The following is a 21430-nucleotide window of genomic DNA, read 5'->3' as shown; positions in this document are numbered from 1 at the left end:
TCAAGAATATCATTCATAATAGAAAAAAAAAGAATATCACATCATCTCTATCATAAATCACACATGAATTCTACAGCTAAAGGATCAACTGCGATGTGACCTCAAGTAAAAAAGTGACACTGGCATTAAACTATGACAGGAGTATGGATCATTTCAAAACCCGCCCATATTAAATTTAGAGTGTTAAATCATTCATACACAAATTATTCCTAGGCACTGGTTGCTCTTCCCACTGTGCCTATCACACTCTTCCCATTTTCATCCCACCTTCTAGTTTCTATCCAGCCTCCGTGCCTTTCCATATTTGCCTTTGGGAAAATGTGACCCATTTACTGTGGTATAATTGATTGCTTTGAGCATGTTCTGCATGGATGTTGTTGTTAGGTGGAAGCAAGTTGACTATGAGTCACGTTGACCGTGTAAACAATTGATCTGAACCCTGCCCTATCCTGTGCTGTCTCTGACTTACTTGAGTTCATCATTAAATCATGCAGGGTCTTTCCCTCCTTCACTGATCCTCTACCTTTCGAAGCATGGTCCTTTTCCAAGGACTGGTCCTTCCTAACAATGTGCGAACCATGTAAGATGAAGCTTCATTATTCTTGCCTCCAAGGAGAACTCTGGCTGCACCTTTTCCAAGGCATATCTGTCTGTCCTTTTGGCAGTTTTCATGGGATATTCAGTACTTTTCTCCAACACCATCACTCAAAGGTATCAATTCTTCTTCTATAATATTTAGCCACTATCCAACTTTAAACTGCATATTTGGCTGCAAGGTGATTTTGGGAGTGGCTTCTGTTCCATGTTAAAAGGCTGCCTGAAGGAGATAGTCTCTGGAGTCATTATAACTTTTTTAAAAGGAATAAACCTTACTCTACTTTTATCTATACCATTACCCTGAAAAATGCGATACAGAGTTAAATGCAAATGATACAAAGTTAATCTGAGACATTTTGATATGCTAATCCTGTAATCACTACATTTTAGGATTAATGCCCTTCTTGTACATAAATTATCAAATAGAACATAACTTCGTGATTTTGTATCAAAATTTCAACTAGAGTAATAATCATTCCCAGTGAGCATACCCTATACTGCAGCTCCTATATTTATCTGAATTAAATTTCACGTCAATCTTATGAGACATAAGAATTTCCATCTAAGAAATAACTATTAACATTCAAATTTACAGGTAAGAAAAATGATAGTGCCAATATATGAACTTAAGCTTTCATATTGAAGAATCTCTTTTAAATGATCCTTGATATATAAATTACTGAGTCATCTATGAAGCAGCTGTTCTTTTTAAAACTTTGCCAACTTGTACTTAATCGTAACAACTGATTTATTATCAATAACAGTACCTCCATTTTCACTTGAAGAAACTGAGGTTCAGGATTATAAGGAACTTATTCAATATCACACATTTATAAAAGTTATGACATTTGGTTTTCAGAAAACCATCTCTAGAAATAGAATGGTAAACATCATAATATATATTCTCACTAGTAAACTGGAAATATTATAAGAAAATTATCAAAACAAATGTGAAACCCTCTTAAAGGTGGTAGGACCTACGTGGATCAACCTAAATATCAAGGCCAAACAATATAAGATGGACTTAGACTCAAAAACATGCACTTTAAATTTCCACTCATACACTGCTAAGGATTTCATTCTTGGTGATTCTTAGGGATCACAGCGGTCACTGTAGAATTGTCCATCATATCTCCAGGGCTGCAAACCTTTATGAAAGCAGAGTGCTTCGATTCTCTCCCATGAACAACTGGTCGGTTCAAATCAATAAACTATCATTTAGCAGCCAACCAAATCATCAGATCTATTCCTTGGACATTAGAATTGTTCTCCATAATTCATACTCTCCCCTACGTGTGTATATGTATATATTTATGTCTTTTGCTGACAAAGAATTATGCCTTTTCCTATTATTAATATAAATCATACTCTAAACATTTGTATGGAACAGTTTTGATAATTCCCAAATGTCAGAGTGCCACTGCTGTATACATAAATTGATTATAACACGTCCTTTCTTCTTAGAAATGCATTTCTCTACTTATATCATTTAAAAAATACAGTAATGAGATATATCAGATTATTTTTAAAAAACACACTGCACATTTAAAGACAATACTACATAATGAAAAACAAAGACAAATCTGATTCATTTCAATGGCATGAAACAATCTCAAAAATATGTAAAAGAAGCCAGATGTAAAGAATGCATACTCTAGGATTCAATTTATACAAAGTGAAAAATCAGGCAAAATGGTTATATGATGTTAGTAATCAGAATAACAGTTACCCATGGCAGACAGTGTTTTGATGGACCTCCCAGGGTAAGACAGATTTGGAAGTAGGAGTGACATCCACTTCCTTAAAAAATACTCCTCCAGAAAATCTATGAACTTTGATAAATGTTGACAGTTACAGAAAGGCTTTAGGCTTTTTTTTGTAGGGTGGCTATAAGTCATGTTCAATTTGAAGGTAATCAACAACAACAACATCATCTTTGGAAGGTGATGCAAGGAGATCTGGGGTTTTGATAATACCGTGATAATACTTCATCTGATTATAAAGATAATTTTATTCACTGAGCTTAACATTTTAGTTTGGGGTACTTATTTAGTATGTATGTTATACTTCAACAACAATAACAAATATACCTTTAGGACAGTATTTAAAATTATAATTTTGTCAATTGCAATTTAATAGTATTTTCTAAATCATGCAATGAATTTATCTCACAGTGATAGTTAAAACCAGATCTAAATAAGAAAATAAAGTTACAATTTTTCCTAAAAATGTTAACATTTTTTAGAAAGTTATGTTTATCAAAGTATAATGTATATACAGGGAAATTTACTTTTTGTAACTTTAAGGTCAGTAATTTTTGAAAATGTGTGCAACAATTACAATCTAAAAGATACGGAACAATTCCATGAGTCCTCCAATTTTCCTGATACCCTTTTGCAGTCAACCTCAAGCCCATGGCAAGGATTGATTTGCTTTCTGCCCCTGTGGCTTTGCTCTTTAAGAAAGTCACATAAATAGAAGCATATGCAGTGCTTTAAATCTGACTTCTTTCATTTAGGGGAATGCTTTTGAGAGTAACCAAGTCGTCCTGTTTCTAACAGTTTTTGGTGTTCTTTTTTTAATTTCTAAATAATGTTACAATGTATGACTACATCACAGTTTAAACACATTTGAATAAATTCTAGTTTGGGAAATTACGGCAAAAAAATTAAAAAAAGATTTGTGTATAAGTTTTTGGGTGAACATGAAGATATCTTTCTAGAATTCCAAGTTGTATTTTTACCTGGAAAAAGATTTCTTTATATTGTCTTTATTGTATGGTAATTTTGGTACCTCAGGAATATACCAACCAGATGAAAATACCATAAAACCAGAAATTACATCTGATTAAACAACACTTTACAAACAGAAAACTTTTGTAAAATGCTCCTTTAAAATTCTCTTATTCTTTGGCAATCATCTTCAGAGTAAGAACAAATATACTCCATTAAAATTCTAGATTGGCAATCCAACATCCTCCTTGAGTTGGATAGCATTTTTGAAAACGTACTTTCAGATACAGACTCTGAAATCATAATGAAGAAAAAGCAGCAAGCAAAATTGCTTTTAAAAAGAAAATATTTTACATCTCTTGCATATTACCCTCTACTTCTAGATATTAAAACTTTGCCCCAACTGGTTAGTATACTTTATCTATGATCCCAGATAAAGGATTTGAGTGACAACATGGAAATGTGGTGAATGTTACCTAGCATGTTGTGGTAAAGTGGAATGGCCCGTCCATGGGTAGTAAATGCAGTCATGACTAGTGGGACCGCTACACCTGCAGGCAATTACAGAACAGAAAACATCATTCTCCATTCAGTGACATGCACACACATGCACCAGTGCTCACACATGGAGCCTTGGAAGGAGAACATGGGGACAAGCACACCAAGTACCTATCCATCAGGCCAATGCAGTCTTCAATACTTGAGCCTACGCACCTGCAGAAAACGCAAATTTTAAAAATACAAGGAAAGAAAAGAAAGACATTATATTAAAAGACTCGGCAAGATATATACTGATTGTGTCACATTCTTAATTATAATGATCAGGCAATTTTTAGAGCAATGAGGATTTGAAACTGGTGGGAAGATCATGGCTTTATGGAAACACAGCAATGAATGACAATTATCATCAGTGTGGACCGCAAAAAATATAAGTCCATAGAGAAGGACATGTGACCCTACTTCTCTGAATGACTTTCAAATACACATTTTTAATACCTTCTAGTAGTTCAATTAATTTGCACTACTCATGAGTATATATATATATATATATACATATATCTTAATGATATTAAGATAGTAACTTGTTATTTCAGTAGTTATGTTTCCTCTTAAAACTTTAAGTTGAAGTAAAAAGAAAATCAGTGAAGATAAGAAAACATATTATTAGATATAACATAATACCTAATGCTTAAAGTTCATTAAAGATTGACTTTGGCAGAAAATGAATTAACATCCTGCAACACCATTCTCAAGGATATTTTCCATTATCACCTTATTATATTGTTTGGTTGTTACTGATTTTAAAAGATACTTATGTTTGTGAATTCATTTAAAAAGGAAATGAAGTGGTGTCACCATCCTGCAGTTTATCTTGATACTTTCTTTAAATACAGCAGTAGCATAGCTGGCAAGCAAAACAAGTTTATAAAATGGCACAATACTGACCTCAAACAATAAGAAATAAGTAAATATTCTGCAATGTGAATAAATTGAAATCCAGGTAACCAAAGAATCCAATGAGATTAACATTGAAATGGAATTCCAGGAGTACACAAAATTGTCAAGCACAGTTCTTAGAATTGCATTTTGTACCATTATAGGAATATTTTTTTTCCATTTTCCAATGTACTTAAATTGTTTTTCTTTCCCTTATCTCTCATCACATATAAACCACATCAGGACCTTATCCAGATTCCTTCAACAGCTGAGATTTTAGAAATGTTTGATTCAGGGAATAATAATGATATATTTACTTATATATACTTTTAATTTTCAGGGCCAAAAGAAGGTGAAAATAAAATTATGACATGAAATATAAAGGTGCGTCAACTGTCATTGGATATTTAGAAAACTCTAGCTATCTGTTGGACGTTATGCTGTGGGAGGCAGAGCTGACCAGATAGCATGTCCAGACAAATTTTGTTGAACTTGTAAAATTGTCTAATGGCAGTTAAGTCACTCTCACTCCACCTCTTAAATATTTGTTTTAACATTTTTAACATTTAACATTAATTAAAGAATTAATTTGTTTTGAAAATTTTAAAAACAAGGGAGTAAAATTTTAACTCAGAGGAATATGGGGACTACATTTGTGACACAAATGCTAAAGAAAAGCCCACCTCAAATAAGAATTATTTAGAGCATATCGCTTTGCATCGATACTATTATCCATAATCAAAAGCATTTGTAAAAATGAAACATCAACTATTCAAATCGCTTCACAATTGTCTTTACATGGTATTCTTTTTTTTCTTAGATTGCTATTATATATTCTTTAAAATGTGTGGGGTTTTTTAAAGTATTGCTATTTAATAAAACTAATATTCTATGTCTAAGAGAGACTCTGAAAAGCCAGAGTTAGTTTGAAGTCTCTATCTTTAGGTAAAAATTCTAGAAGTGGAATTCTAATTGAAAAAAATGTATGACTGATGAAAGACCTCTATTCTTCCATTAAAAGAATCTGTGTTACATGCGTACCAAGTCCCCCTACTGTTCTAGGAGCTGGAGGGAGGCAAAAGATGAATTAGGCATTTAGCCTTCTCTCACTGAGCTCACAATTTAATGAAGGAGACAGATGTAGAAGCAGATGTATACTGTTGAGGGTGATGCATGGTAATGTTGCTATTTGCTGTCATCAAGTTGATTGTGACTCATGATGACAAAGTATAACTACCACGTAGGGTTTTCAAACCTGGGGACTACCATGCCTGTCTACTGAGGTACCTCATGAAATAAGACCTGTGAATAAAGGCGAGTTAGTAAGATATTCTGGTGTGACTAGAATGCTCTGGTAATGCTTGTAGAGGAGTAAGACAGCTGAAGCTTATGGTTTGAGATCTGGCATTGGAGTGGCTGTGATCATTAAAAGTGATGTACAGTGAGGCAATATATGGAAACAACTAGAGAAACTCTGAGGTTTGAGAGCAATCAATGAGGAAACAAAGAAAGTAAAATGAAGATATTAGAGTGTGAGAATCAAAATGTCAAAATAAGTAATTAGAATATGTTGTTGTTGTTAAGAGCCGTCGAGTCACAGGTGACTCATAGCAACCCTATGAAGGAGAGTCCTCGACGCTCCAGGTTCATAGGGTTTCCAGAGGCAAGCTATTATGGAAGTGGATGCCACTCCTCCTTCCAAAATTAGAATACAGAATAACTAAAAAATAATGTTCAAAATTGAATAGTTAAATAAAGAATAGAAATGGAATTCATATTTTGTCTTAGTAATGTAATCTAGAAAAATATATAGAATATTGACTATTGAGATATATTCCATGTTGTTGTTATATTCTGTCTTGTTGATTACAATTCATAGTGACCATATGCACAATAGCTCTGAACCCTGCTCTGTCCTGAGTCAACCCCACTGTCTCCAACACACCTGCCCTCATTACCCTAGCTATTGTATCAAACCATCTCATCCGTGGTCTTCCTCTCCTGTGCTATCCCTCCACCCTTCCAAGCATGATGTCCTTCTCCAAGGACTTGTCCTTCCTGGCCACATACCCATGTATGAAATGAAGCCTCAAAATCTGCAAATATTTTACTGATTTCTAAGCATCCTGTTGTTAGGTGCTATAGCTCGGGTTCTAACACATATGAGTGTTTCATTCAACAGAAGGAACACCGTCCAGTACCAGCACCATCCTCACAGCTGTAACATACTTGGGCTCACACTGCCGCCACTGTGTTAATCCATTTCATTATGGATGGATCTTCTTTTATTTCCCCTCCTTTCTTGATCCTTTTCTGTACAAAACACAGTATTCTCCAGGGAGTGGTCCCCTCCTGGCCACATGTCCAGGGCATGAGGTGAAATCAGGTCTCCCAGCCCCTATAAGGACCATTTTGATCATACTTTCAAGATAAATGTGTTCTTTCTTCTGGTTATTACTGTGTACTGCTGAGTTGGAACCAACCCACAGCTGACCCTCCAGTAGGTTTTCAAGGCAGCAAGTTGCACAGGAACAGCTGGTAGACTCAAACCACATACCTTTGCATTGGCAGTGCAGATCTTTGTTGCTAAGCCACCAAAGCTCCCCTCTTCTTTTGGTTGTTGTTGATTTGCTAGGTACCACTGAGTCAAGTACGACTCATAGGAAACCTATGAACACAAGATCTGAAGCCTGTTCTAGCCTGTGCCATCCTCACACTTCCTGACATACAAGAGTCCATTGCAGCAGTCACTGTGTCAATCCACGTAGTTGAAGGTCTTTCTCTTCTGTGCGATCCTCCACGCTTCTTATTACCATGTCCTCCTCCAAGGAATAACTCCTCCTAGCAACATGCCCAAAGTATTTGAGGTGTATATTAAATATTCTTCACCAACATCTCAATTCAGATGTATAAATTCTTTCGTCCTCCTTATTCATTGTCCAGAAAGGAGAGGTGCTCACAAACCAAAACAGAAGATATCTTGACAAAATCTGTTCTAAAGTTTGAAACTCCAATGTGGATTTTTCTTTCATCTTAACTGAAATGATATACTTTATAATTCCATGAACAGGTCTGCTTGTATTCTTTCCCATATATAATGGGAATATATTGTGGATATATTTTAAATTATATTCAAAGGATTAATGAAACACAATCTTCAGGCATACATAAAATTGAGTAATATGAAATCATGTTTCTAATGTTAATTGGAATTTACAAGGCCTTCTGAAATAAGTATATCCAACATACAGGTTTAGTTTGAAATTCAATTGGCATAAAATTAGCTGGGATTCAAATGACATTAATGAGGAATACTGTCATCCCTGACCTTACTTCCATTTAATTACATACTAAATTTGGTTCAGAAGGTATCATTTTAAATATCAATCTTTCTATTATGAAATATTAAAATGAGTTCTAAGTTTTGCAATTTTGCTCATCATTTCAAAATCCTGTGCAGAAGGGTCTAATGGAAAGGTAAATAGTTCAAGAATGTGAATCCATTGGAATGAAGGACTCTAGAAATAGGAATTGCGTCTTCCTTGTTTCTGCACTAATCTATTACTATATCCAGCATCCAGTGATTGTTCAGTACAACAAAGTTGAAAGACTTATAAGGTAAGAAAAACAATCTGTTAACGTAGGACTATTCTAGCTGAGGAAAGAATAGGCAGTGTATTTTTTACTCCTTTTTGGTAAAGTTACTAATGAGAACCTCCTGATAGAGGCTAAATGGATAACTTATTTGAAAAGTATTCAAGTAACTTATTAGTTATCATATAATAACTAATATATAACTTACTGTTACTGTATATGTTGTTGTTGTTGTTATGTGCCGTCGAGTCATTTGCGACTCATAGCGACCCTATGTACAACAGCCCTAAACCCTGCTCTATTCTGTGTCAATCGCATTGCCTCTGACACACCCATCCCAATTACCCCAGTCACAGAATCAATCCACCTCATAGAGGGTCTTCCCCTCCTGTGCTGTCCAATGATGTCCCTCTCTAAAGACCTGTCTCTCCTTAAAACATGTCCAAAGTATGTCAGACGAAGCTTCAGAATCCTTGCCTCCAAGGAGCAGCCTGGTTTAACCCTTTCTAGGATGAATCTGTTTGTTTTCTTGGCAGTCCATGGTACATTCAATACTCTTCTCCAGCACCACAGTTCAAAGGCGTCAATTCTCCTTCTATCCTCCCTAGTCATTGTGCAGCTCTCTGATGCATAACAAGTGATTGCAAAGACCATGGCCTGTATCAGGTGCACCTTCGTCTTCAAAGAGACACCGTTGCTCTTGAGTTCTTTAGAGAGGTCCCTAACAGCAGACTTTCCCATTACAATATGTTTTAGATATATTTAATGTGCTTTTAGGGAAGAACAGCAATTTTAAAGTAGTAAACAAATAATTTTCTTTTCATAAAGTTGTTAAACAGGATTCTAAAAACTCTTAAAAAACACACACACATAGGTGTTGCTTCTAGAAGTGGAGGTGGTCTGTGAGCCCACACTTACCGATATTTAAATTATACTACACATTTAGGAATACAATTTGTCATTCAAGCCATTAGGATGAGTTGTCTCGTGGTCTTTCTTGGCACCTTCTCAATTCTTCATGCTTAATTCTGACTGTTCATTGCACCTCATCACCTCATTACAGGAGCCCAAAGCACCACCTCATCACCTCATTACAGGAGCCCAAAGCACAATGCTGGTGTACAATAGTGCACATAGAGAACTCAAATTCCCAGTTTTTGCTCTGGGGTGGGGATCCCAGAACATTTGTGAGATCCGTGAATATGGACCTAGAGTGGCTATTTGAAATAATGATTAATTGAGCAGGAAAAGAAATAAAAACAACAACAAAAGCCTTCAGGATCAAATTTGTCATTAATTAGATAATTCATTTGCTTCAGAAGAGGACTGTAAACACACACACTTCCAATCTTGTCTTGCCATAATTCTATAGCACGGAGATGCCACAGAGGCTTGCAGTCATTTATGTGGATGGCATGGAGATGCCACAGAGGCTTGCAGTCATTTATGTGGATTTCCTAATGATTTGGTGAGATCTGATCTCTATGACATCTTCATGCTCTGTTTTGGACAACAACCACATTTTACCACTGAAATATATTGCACTTTCACTGTCCTCCTCCTACTCTGTATGTTTCTTTTATTACATAATCATGGCTAGAAAGGATTTAGGGGAAGACACCACCCACGCATCCAGCCTGTCTCTCAGATCTCACGTTCTTTTCCCTAATGGCTTCATTGTAATTAGATTTGCCAAAACAGCAAAAGGTCTCATTTTGAATGGCAACAGCTGTTGACATCAGCATTATATTGAATAATTTACTGGTTTAATTTTAGTTGCAGAACAATAAAACCCTCTTGTGGATGATGATTTTAGCAGGCAAAGTTTTCTCTTTCTGCTGCCGACTTCTTTTCCTGCTCTGCCATCCCAGTTGTCGCTTCATGAAATACTCTTCACTCAAGTGGGCCAGAAACTCAGGAAACACAGTTTATTATTTATCATTTTCTTGAAGAAACTGTGTGACTATTTTGGTATCCTCAACCTATGTGCTTATGTGTAAATCTGTAAGTTCTTCCAGGCTGAATTTGAATTTGAATGGCAGAATATTACTGCATCTTTTGAGGCTCTGCCACTTCACAGAGTGACTTAAGTTGCTTCTTGACCTGCAGGAAATTGTAGCAGCATTTGCAAATTGATGTCTTCCTGGCAGAAAATCATGTTCCTTGCTGAACTTCTTCAATATCCCCTAACAGATAGCACTTAATCTGGTAGAAAATCTCTTTAGAGATTCTCATATTTTCCTGACTGATAGAGAGTACCCAGGCTGATTCTTAACAAGAGTCTCTATTAGTGTCTGTGTCTGTGTAAGTGTGTTCATGTGTGTGCATGTGCATGCATGTATAATAATGGCGAGCTTTTATGGATAGGAAGAGGATAGGGTATGTGAAACTGCATTCTATTCTAAATTCAAATTCAGAAGAAGAGAAGTGAAAAATACCTACTTACTGAAATACATTTGTGGTCTTAAGGAGTGGTTGTTAGAATCTATGAGAGGAGTTACGTTATTTTTCGCACACTCCTGCACTTTTCTGCTTCCTGAAGTGGGTCTTTGTTATACAACTATCATCGTTATTATCGCTAATGTACTTACTAATCTTTCCACAATTCATACTGTTGAAAAACAGAAGCCTATTCCCATCTCAAATTGTTCTCTATTGGTCATATTAATTCTAGCTTATCGGATAACCTATAATACAATTTCCTTCACAGAATGCACTTGTATTTCATTAACATGCATATCAACGATGCTCTTAATTTTACTTTTTCCACACAGCAATTTTATTTAGCATCACTGAAAGGCTAATGTTAAATCATATTTATTAAAGGGATCTATGTTTACCTTAACATAACTGTTGTAATAAGGAAAAATTCTGCTATAGATATAATAAATATTAAAACATGATTAGAATCTTGCCATTCTTAGAACATGGAATCTAAAGTTAAACAAGGACAATTTCTACAACCATAAACACATCTGACAAATCTTCAAGATCTCAGTAGTAATTTTAATAAAACAGAAATATTTCACAGCCTAGAAATGTCTTTTTTCTAGAAAAAGATGCTACTAAAATTCAACATAGTAAGTGCAGAGATCAGTAACATTTTACATGAGAATTAAAAAAAAATACTTCCTATGGTTTTAGAGACACACATGTGTACCCTCTAGGCCAACGCCTGGCACTTGGAGCCTTGGTCAGCCACGCCACCTACTTACCCTTGAGTACAGTTTGGGTGACAAGGGTGGCATTCTCGATCCTGATCGGCATACTTGAAAATGAAACTGTTTGCTCCCTGTAAGCCATCGGGACACTTCTCTACACAGTTTGGACCATCTTTAAAATGGGAACACTTAGTACAGTTGTCAGGTCCCTGAGGTATCAAAAGACAAAAGAAAAACAGGCAGAGAAAAAAGTAAGTGTTAGGCTCTTTGGAATGCATTCATGCTTATTAGTTACTGAGGCTTTGATGCGTTATTCTTCTAAGGAACTGGAGGGAAGCCTGGTGGCATAGTCCATGGTGAGCTGTACTGCCAACCCCTAGGCTGCATCTCTCTAGAAGCTGGCTCTGTAGGATTAAGATGAGCATTGTCTTCCTGAAGTAATTTACAACCTCAAAAACCTGATGCAAGGTCATTATAAAGCCAACTCAACTGAAATAGTTATTGGGTGGGTAGTCTAGGAACTAGAGTGCTTTTGCAGCCGTACAAAGGCTGGTGCATGAAGCTGTAGTAATACAAATGGCATTAATGAGAGCCTAACAGTTCATGTCATGGACAAAAACACAACCAGAATGTTCCTTAGGAAAAAACAAACAAACAAACTTCATCTCATATATTTTGGACCTGCTGTTAGGAAAGGCTATTATTTGGAAAAGGACATCGTGCCTGAAAAATAAACTTGAACCCCATTCTATCCTGTGCCACCCACACAATCTCTGACACGCTCGAGCCCTTTGCTGCAGTCACTGTATCAATCCACCTAGTTGTGGGTCTTCCTCTTTTTTGCTGTCCCTCCACCTTTACAAGCATGTCCCTCTCCAAAGAATGGCCTCTCCTAGAAATATCCACAAAGTATGTGAGAAGATACTTGGCTATTTTTGCCTCCAACTTTGGATGGATCTTCTCCAAGACATATCTGCCTGTTGTTTTGGCAGCCCCTGGGATATCCAGTATTCTCCTGTTACACCACACCTCAGCGGCATCAATTCTCCACCCTCCCCCATGATTATCAAGTTTATTAAGGAAGCAACAGATGACAATCCAGGTCTGCAACACTCAGGATACAATTCTTTTTATTTTCACTTTTTTTAAAGAAAAACTAATACTTTAATGAAAGTTTACAGAACATTTTCCCATTCATTCATTGTTGCGCAGTTCCCTCCCTACCCGTAGTTCACTTTTCTCTTTAAAAAGATTCTTTCATTGTTGCATTTTCCTCCCTTCGCTTGCTCCCTCAATCAATTATTTTTCCATCATTCTTATTTATTGTCTAGCTCTCAGATGCATAGCAGTTACTGAAAAGACTAAGGCCTTCACCAGGTGCACCTTAGTCCTCAAACTGACATCATTGCTCAGAAATAATATGGAGAGGTCCTGACTGCAGTCCTTAATTGCAGACTTTCCCGATGCAATATGTCTTTTGATCTCCTGACTGCTAATACCAAATGCACTTATTGTGGATGCAAGTAAGATGAAGTCATTGACGGACTCAATCTTTTCTCTATCTATCATGATGCTGCCTATTGGTTCTGCGATGAGGACTTTTAAATTGTTTTAAACATTGAGATGCAATCCATATTGAAGGCTGCAGTGTTTGATCATCTGCAGCAAGTGTTTTGATCCCAGTCCTCCTCACTTTTAGCAAGCTAGGTGGTATCATCTGTGTATCACAGGCAATTTGTGAGTCTTCCTCCAATCCTGATGCCACGTTCTTTTTCACAGAGTCCAGTTTCTCAGATAATTTTCTCAGCATACAGAGTGAGTATGCATGGAGAAAGTGTACAACCTGATGCACACCTTTCTTAATTTTAAACCATGCAGGGCTCCTGTGCTCTGTTCACACAATAGCCTCTGGGTCTAGGTATAGGTTTTAAATGAGCACAATTAAATGTTCTTCAGTTCTCTTTCTTCTGAATGTTAGCCATAATGTGTTATGATCCATACAGTCAAATGCTTTTGCAGTCAAAAGAGCAGAACTAGATATTCTTCTGGTATTCTTTACTTCAGTCAGGATCCATCTGAAATCATCAATGATGTTCCTGGTGTCATGGTCTCTTTTAAATCCAGCTTGAATGGGTTGTAGTTTTATAAGTACTGTTCTATCCATTTCTTAATGATCTTCAGCAGTAGTTTGCTTGCTTGTGATACGGTATTTCCACATTCTGCTGGCGCACCTTTCTTGAGATGTGAACAAATATGAATCCCTTCTTGTCAGTCAGCCAGGCATCTAGCTATTCGCCAAATTTACTAGCATAAATTGGTAAATAAAGTAATTTCATAGATTGTTGTTGATGTTGTTGTTGTTGGTACTGTAGAGTTGGAACCATCCCATAGCTGATCCTCTAGTGGGTTTCCAAGGCAGTTCAAAGTAGGGGAGGAGATTGCCCATCCTTCCCCATGAAACATCCAGTGGATTCAAACTGCATGTCTTTGGATTGCAGCTCTGCTTCTTGCCACCAGGCATTAACTTTCTAATATATAACATGCTAATAAGAAATGACAATATGAAATAAATCTGAGTGTCTTGTAGTCTCATAAAGTGCTGAAAGATAAACCCCTAAAGTTGGAAGTTGTTGTTGTTGCTTATTGCCGTCAAGTCGAGCCCGATTCCTAGCAATCCTATGAACAAAAAGCCTGAAGCATTTCTATAAATATTGTCATTTATCAAAGTTCATAGAGTTTCCATAGGTATGTTATTTAGGAAGTGGTTGCCACTCCTGCTTCCAAAAAAAAAAGTTGTAATAATCTCAAATATTTGTGAGGAATAGTTATCTCATCAAAGGTTTCAGGATCTTCTTGTGCTGATATGTTGTTGTTGTTAGATGCCATCGTGTTGAGTATGACTCACAGAGACCCTATAAACAAAAGGTCTGAATCATGTTCTATCCTGCACCATCTTCACACATCTTGAAACGTTGCAGCAGTCAGTGTCAATTCACCTAATTGGGTGTCTCCCTTCCATTCTTCACAGCATCATGTTCTTCTCCAAGGAATAGCCCTTCCTAGCAACATGCCCAAAGTATGTGAGGCAAAGCCCCATCATTCTCGCCTCCAAAGAGCACTCGGCTGCACCTTTTTCAAGATGTACCTGAAATTTACTTTTTTTTTTGAAATATTTTCTTAGGATGCCTGTTCTTTTGATCAATTTTTCCTATAACATTTTCTTTCCCTGACCGATTTGTTCTCCAGATCTGGTATTCCCACATAGTTAAAGAATATGAGAGTTCATATTCAAGATATTTTAAATAAATTAAATTCCGTTAATAGAGAGGGAGAAATTAGTCTTCTCAGCTTTTAATTGTAGTCAGTTGGATTTTGAGAGCCAAGAGCTAGCCAGAATTTTATAGGATTATTCACCAGACAGGATTCCCAGTGACACAAAGTGTAAAGGCTAATCTGCTAACACAACGTCCAGTAGTCCTATTTCCTAAGTGGTTCTATCTAGGACAATAGCTGTCTTTTTCTATAAAGAGTAAAGCCTAACCCTCTGGGATAGTTTTGCTTAGTCATAAAGGTCACACTGAATCGGGACTGTCCCTACGACACACACTAACAACATTGGACAAAAAAAAAATCTGTGCACCAGCTCCAACTATGACAGTACAGTTCTACAAAACTGTCAAGGAGCTCTGGTGGCCTAGTGGCAAGAAGCTGCACTGCAATCCCAAGGCACAGGGGTCGAGGCCACCAGCTGCTACGCGGAAGAAGGATGAGCAATCGCCTCCCCTGAGATTAACTGTCTCTGAAAACCTACTGGAAGGTCTACAACAGTACACAACAACAAAACTGTTAGTTCAAAATCTGCTAGTGGCTACAACTTGTTGATCACATACGGCATCAAGAAATACAATATTTTAAATAAAGATGGAAGCTGCTAATAAAGTTCCTAGTATGTGTCCTGAGTGGATTCTGACCCATAGGAAAGAGTATAATTAACCCATATAATTTCCTTGGCTGTTATCTTTTAGGGAACAGATCACTAGCTTTTTTTCCTCCAGAAAACAAGTGATGGATTTGAACCAGTTACTTTCAGTTACCAGGCCTTGCTTAACCATTGCTCAACCAAGCCTCCTTTGCTCGTGAAGAGTTGTAAAAGGGGGGGGAGAAGTATCCAGGGACAGAGTTTTGCAATGACTCTGCTGAGGTTTGGTCACATTTCTTCTTATTTTGCTACTTCGATATGAATGTCAGGGTTTATTTTTTTTTTTAAAGCCATCCTTTGTAACCTCATTCCTATTCAATGTGAAGAGTTTAATAATGACAATTTCTTATTCTCCACCAAAAAAGAATACTGCATAAGCTTCCAATTTTAACACCTGCTCATGGGTACTTAGGCACATAATGCTGTCTATTATACAAAATCATTTACTGTGCAAGTATGCTCAGTGACAGGACTTATTGTACAACAGACATACTGATGTTTCTTTTATAGAACACAAATATAAAACTACATACACATTTGTTATATTACTAGAAATTGCACATTATTTGTCTAAGTTTTTATAATGTAGAACCATGTCCAGCAAAATCTGAAGATCACCTCATAAAACCAAAAACCCTCTGAGTTTGTTCTTAAATATCATTTAATAAAGTAAATTAATTCCTCACCTCATTTCTATAAAAAATTGATATAAAAAAAGAAATGTGTCTGTTTTGTTATGTTCAGGCTACGAATGGAAACCTTAGCAGTTTGAACTCAGTCTCAGGACGTCATCTCAACAGAGGGATGACACACCCGGCCCATGAACAGCCTCACAGCCTTGGAAAGCACATGTCACAGTGTTCTTCAATCCAATAGGTCACTATGAGTTGGAATCTGCTCCAAGTTAATGTGCTTAGTAGTATTTCCAAAGGAGAACTTTTACAACATCAATTGTTTTGTTTTTAAACCTAAGTAAATGAATGAACTTATAAATGAGATAACAGAAAATGGAAGTGAAAGCAGCATTTGTCTCTCTGAGTATAAAGAGACTTTGAAGACAACCTAGAAGTTAAATAACTGAAAACTCAAACCTACTGTCACTGAGTCAAATGCACGTGAGAGAACAAAGGAGAACTGCTTCCTTCAGTTTCCAAAGCTGTAAACCTTTCTAGAAAGGGTCTAGTGGCATATCCCTTGGAGTGTTATGCAGCTAACTGAAAGACTGTACATTTCCAGGGCTTTGAACCCATTATTTGTTCCACAGAAGAAAGACAGACACTTTCCTGCTGCTAAGATTTACAACTGTGGAAATTACGGGTTATTACAAGAAAAATCAACTCAATGACAGTGAGTGAGCAAAAAAGGACTGGTCTCTCCTGGCCACAGGTCCAAAGCATGTCAGGCTTAAGCTTCAAAATCCTAACTTCCAAGGAGAAACTTGGTTTCAACCTCTCCAAGACAGACCTATTTGTTTTCTTGGTGGTCCATGGTATGTTTAAGACTCTTCTCCAGCATCACAACTCAAAAGGCATCAATTATTCTTCTGTCATCCAGCAAGTCACTGTCCAGCTCTCTGATTCATAGCAAGTAATTGCAAAGACCATAGCCTGGATCAGGCGCACTTTAGACTACAGACTGATTTTATTGCTTCTCAGCACTCTAGAAAGGTCCCTGATAGTAGATTTACCTAACGCAATCCATCTTTTGATGTCCTGACTGCTTGTGCCAAGACTGTTGATTATAAAGCTGAACAAGCTGTAACTGTTAACAACCTCAATCTCTTCTCCATCCATCATGGTGTTGTCAATTGGCCAAGTGGTGAGAATCTTTGCTTTCTTGATGTTAAAGCTTCAATCCATATTGAAGACAACAGTCCTTTACTTTCTGAAGTAAGCACTTCACGCCCTCCTTAGTTTCAGCAATCAAGGTTGTGTCAACTGTATAACGTAGGTTGTTGTTGAGCATTCGTCAAATTCTGATGTCACATTTCTTCTCATTAAGCCCAACTTCCTGAATGATATGTTCTGCATATAGTTTGGAAAGGTGTGGAAAGAGTATGCATTCCTGACACCCACCTTTCACAATTTTGAACCATGTAGTGTTTCCTTGCTCTGTTCTGTGGACTGCTTCCTGGTTCAAATATAGGTTTTGCATAAGCACAATCAATGGGGTTCCCATTTTCCTCAAGGGTAGCCACAATTTGTTGTCATCCACACAGTCAAATGCGTTTCCATAGTCCATGAAACACAGATAAAAGTTCCTCTGGTATGGTATTCCTTTTTGCTTTCTGCCAAGATTGATGTGGCATTGGCAATAATGTCTCTAGTGCCACGAGCTCTTCTAAACCCAGCTTGTATTTCTGGTAGATCTCTGTCAATGTACTGGTACAGTCTTTTCTGGATAATCTTCAGCAGGATTTTGCTAGCATGTGATATTACTGACATTGTTCAAAAATTTCTACATTCTCCTATGTCACTTTTTTTTGGGGGGGCGGGAGGAATGGGAATATGGATCTCTTCCAGTCAGTTGGCCAGGGTGCTGTCCTCCTGATTTCTTGGTACAACCCGGTGAGCACATCCAGGACGGCAACTGTTTGCTGAAATATGTCAATTGGTATTCCATCAATTTATGGGGATTTATTTTTTGCCAAGTCCTTCAGAGCAGCCTGAACTGGTGGATCGGATTGACCTGAACTGGTCAACGTGAATCATAATTAATAGCAGTGAGTATACACTGCACAAACACACATCCACAACTGCTGATGTCAAGCTGAATCCAAACCCAGGTTACTCAGAGCAGAACTGTGCTCACAGGGTTTTCAGTGGCTTTGCTTTAGAAAACAGATCACTAGGTCTTTCTTCGGAGGCATTTCTAATTGGACTTCATCCACCAACTTTTGGTTATCAGCCAAGCTCTTTATCTATTTTCACCACTTCACTTCAGGTTTCCTACAACCACTAGAGCTGTAATAAGAAATGTATTTAAAAAAATCAATTCCCTTCCTCTGTCATTTTCTTTAGCTGCTTCTCTAAAATATATTGTACTTCTGCCATTTTTTTTCTAATTTCTCTACTTTTTCTCATTCTTAAATTTTCTCTTTATCTTTTTCAATAGGACCATGCAGAAATTGTGAACATTTGAGTAAAAAATACGATGGTGGTGGGGGGGGGAGGATAAGAAAAGAATGAAATAAAGAAAATTCAAGTTCAGACTGATGAGCATATGAAAGTAGAGTTCTCGCTTTGTTTTAAATCTATTCCTCCAAGATGATCCTGAATTTCTGTCACATTTAAACAGGATCATACTCTCCTAGTTTAAATATATTTGTCATACTTCCAGAAAGCAAATATTTCATCCTTATTACATTTACAGACATTACTGGTTTGTGAGGTGAAAAAAAAAAAGATAAACTGAAAAGCGTACCAAATTTGGAGTCTTAACTTTTCTAGTTGAATGTTATTTCTGCATTTTACAACTTGTTGGCTTTTGGAATGGTCTTATTATTTTGAAGTTCAATTTCTGCATATTTTAAGTGGAGAGGGTAAAAGTATTATTCAGGACATAACAGTGCTGGTATGTTGTAAAGTTTTAAATAGTCATTAGCAATTAATATTATGAGATGGTTGAGAGGCCAGGAAAATGTTATTTCAACAGAAAAAGTAATATTACAGAAATGAAAAGAAGAAATGGCTTCTTCATCAGTGTCACTCTTATGGAGAAGCTTCCAGAAATTCTCGGGCATCCCAAATGATAAATGCCCGCTACCTGGCACACAACATCTTCTATCTCTAGTTCCAGTGATAAACATGTGAAACAGGTAAAGACATAATATGAATGATAAAAGGCTGTACCAGGAATGAGAGCTATGTTCAGGCCACTGTTTCAACTCACTCAAGTTCATTTCATGACATGCTACCTAAAAGATCTTCTTCAAACTGATAAGCATCTCAAAGCATTGTTTTCTTGGTTTCATGCTCTTATATTTGATGTCTTTACCAGCTCTATTAAACTTTCTACACTTTTCACTTTTCTTCTCTGAACCTTTAACAATCACACTGCTGTGAAGTTAATTCTGCTTCACAGTGACCTTGATGTACTGACTAGAACTGCTCCATTGTGTTTCCAAAGCTGAAATCTTTCCAGACGCAGACCACCACTCTTGCCTTCTGTAGTGGTAGGTTTGAACTGCCAAGCTCAACAATAATGCAGTAATTGACAACTTTGCCACCAGTGCTCATCTTAATCAATCAGTGTAGGTTATATCCCAGATCTAATAATTTCTGGGTGTAAAGATCAGACTAGTCAAAGAGATGCACACCATGAGTAGAGGAAGAGAGATAGCTGGGATGAAAGCTTCTACACACCCAAGAACGCCAAAGATGCTAGTAGACATCAAAAGTTGAAATAGACAGGGAAGGTATTCATGCTAGAGCTATACCTTGAGTTCATACCCTAACCTACTTAACTGAAAAAAAAATTAAAAAAGGAAAAATTCTGTTGTTTAAAGTCACCCAGGAAACCAAGACAATTTAGCAGAACTAGCTCACAAAAGGTGAACAGTGTCATTCACCATCAGCAGAACATGAAAACAGCCCAAATGTTCAACCATGTACAAATGGATTTAAAAATTATGGTACATTCACACGATAGAATACTACACAGTATGTAGGAGCAATGATTGAGTAACTTACTATCTAACTTGAGAGGGACTGGAGACCATTATGCTAAGTGAACTAACTCAGTCCCATAAGGACAAAGACTATATAAAACCATTATGGTAGGATATGTACAAGGATCCAAAGAGGAGGAGAGGAGAGGGCTGAGGATGGCAGGGGTTACACAATTTGATGTGTGGAGGGAAGGGTGGTAAAGGAAACAGGAAAGATTCAGTGTGAAAAACAATGTATATGAATTTTGTTAGTTAACCAGTATAAAATAAACATTTTATTTTCAATAAAAAAGTGTTCCGGAAACATCTTTAATTATGTGAGTATGAACCATACAGATCATAATAATTAATAGTTTTTTAATTCATAGAAGAAATGGTCATTGAACTAGTACACGTGAAAATCAGAAAAGCCAGTTGCAGTTCTGAGGGCACCTCAATGAATCTTAGGTTTTCTACAGAAAGCAAGAAGATACCAGACTCATGTCCAAGAGTTTCTTTCCATGAAGTGATTTTAAAAAAAAATATGGTTTACTAACAGCAAGCAACAAATGCTGGCAAGGTTGTGGAGAAACTGGAACCCTTATTCACTGTTGGTGGGAATGTAAAACGGTGCAACCACTGTGGAAGGCTGTATGGCACTTTCTAAAAAAGCTGCAAATAGATCATTTGACCCAACAATTCCACTACAAAGAGACCATAACTGACATCCAAGCAGATATATGCACACCCATGTATATTGCAGCTTTGTTCACAATAGCAAGGAGTTGGAAACAACCTAAGTGCCTATCAACAAACGAATGGCTAGAGAAGCTGTGGTATATTCACACAATGGAATACTATGCTGCATTGAAAAACAAGGAACTCATGCAATATTATTCAAAATGGGTGACCCTGGAGGACATTATGCTGAGTGAAGTATCTCAGTCACAAAAGGACAAATACTGCATGGTGCCACTGTTGTAAAGCAGAACTGACCTCAGGGTTGGGAGGAGACTGAGAAGGATGGGTTCAGTAGTGTATACCTCATTGAAACAGATGAGGGAGAAAACTGTTTAAGAGGGAAAATTATCAGGGATTTTTGTCATGACAGGAGTCCAGAGTGAAGGCTGTACAGTGGAGGGGACCTCAGGGGAGGGATTGTAAAATAATGAAAGAATTTTTCTTTTACTTTTCCAAGAGGGTAGTGTACTGGGGAGAGTGTTGGGAAGGGAGAAAAGTACAACAATGAATGAACAGAAACCCAAAGTCTCTGTAAATTTTC

At 37.0% G+C, this 21430-nt stretch overlaps 1 protein-coding gene across 4 annotated transcripts in view; it reads right to left on the bottom strand.

Annotated features, from left to right (window-relative positions):
* ERBB4 (v-erb-b2 avian erythroblastic leukemia viral oncogene homolog 4) overlaps positions 1–21430 on the bottom strand; it is a 1418810-nt gene that overhangs the window by 397355 nt on the left and 1000025 nt on the right. For 2 of the 4 annotated variants that reach the window (XM_006891926.1, XM_006891928.1), the window contains exons 15-16: positions 11576–11730; positions 3806–3880 (exon numbers count right to left, since the gene is read on the bottom strand). In XM_006891926.1, coding sequence (XP_006891988.1) covers positions 3806–3880; positions 11576–11730 — 230 coding nt within the window. Of the gene's footprint in view, positions 1–3805; positions 3881–3998; positions 4044–11575; positions 11731–21430 lie in introns of all 4 variants that reach the window. The other 2 variants (XM_006891927.1, XM_006891929.1) reach the window with 1 other exon arrangement.

This window comes from Elephantulus edwardii, unplaced genomic scaffold, assembly GCF_000299155.1.
Source record: "Elephantulus edwardii isolate Elephantulus edwardi_28Jun2011 unplaced genomic scaffold, EleEdw1.0 scaffold00106, whole genome shotgun sequence".
In the NCBI taxonomy this organism is placed as follows: domain Eukaryota; kingdom Metazoa; phylum Chordata; class Mammalia; order Macroscelidea; family Macroscelididae; genus Elephantulus; species Elephantulus edwardii.
This window is presented reverse-complemented; position numbering and strand designations above follow the sequence as displayed.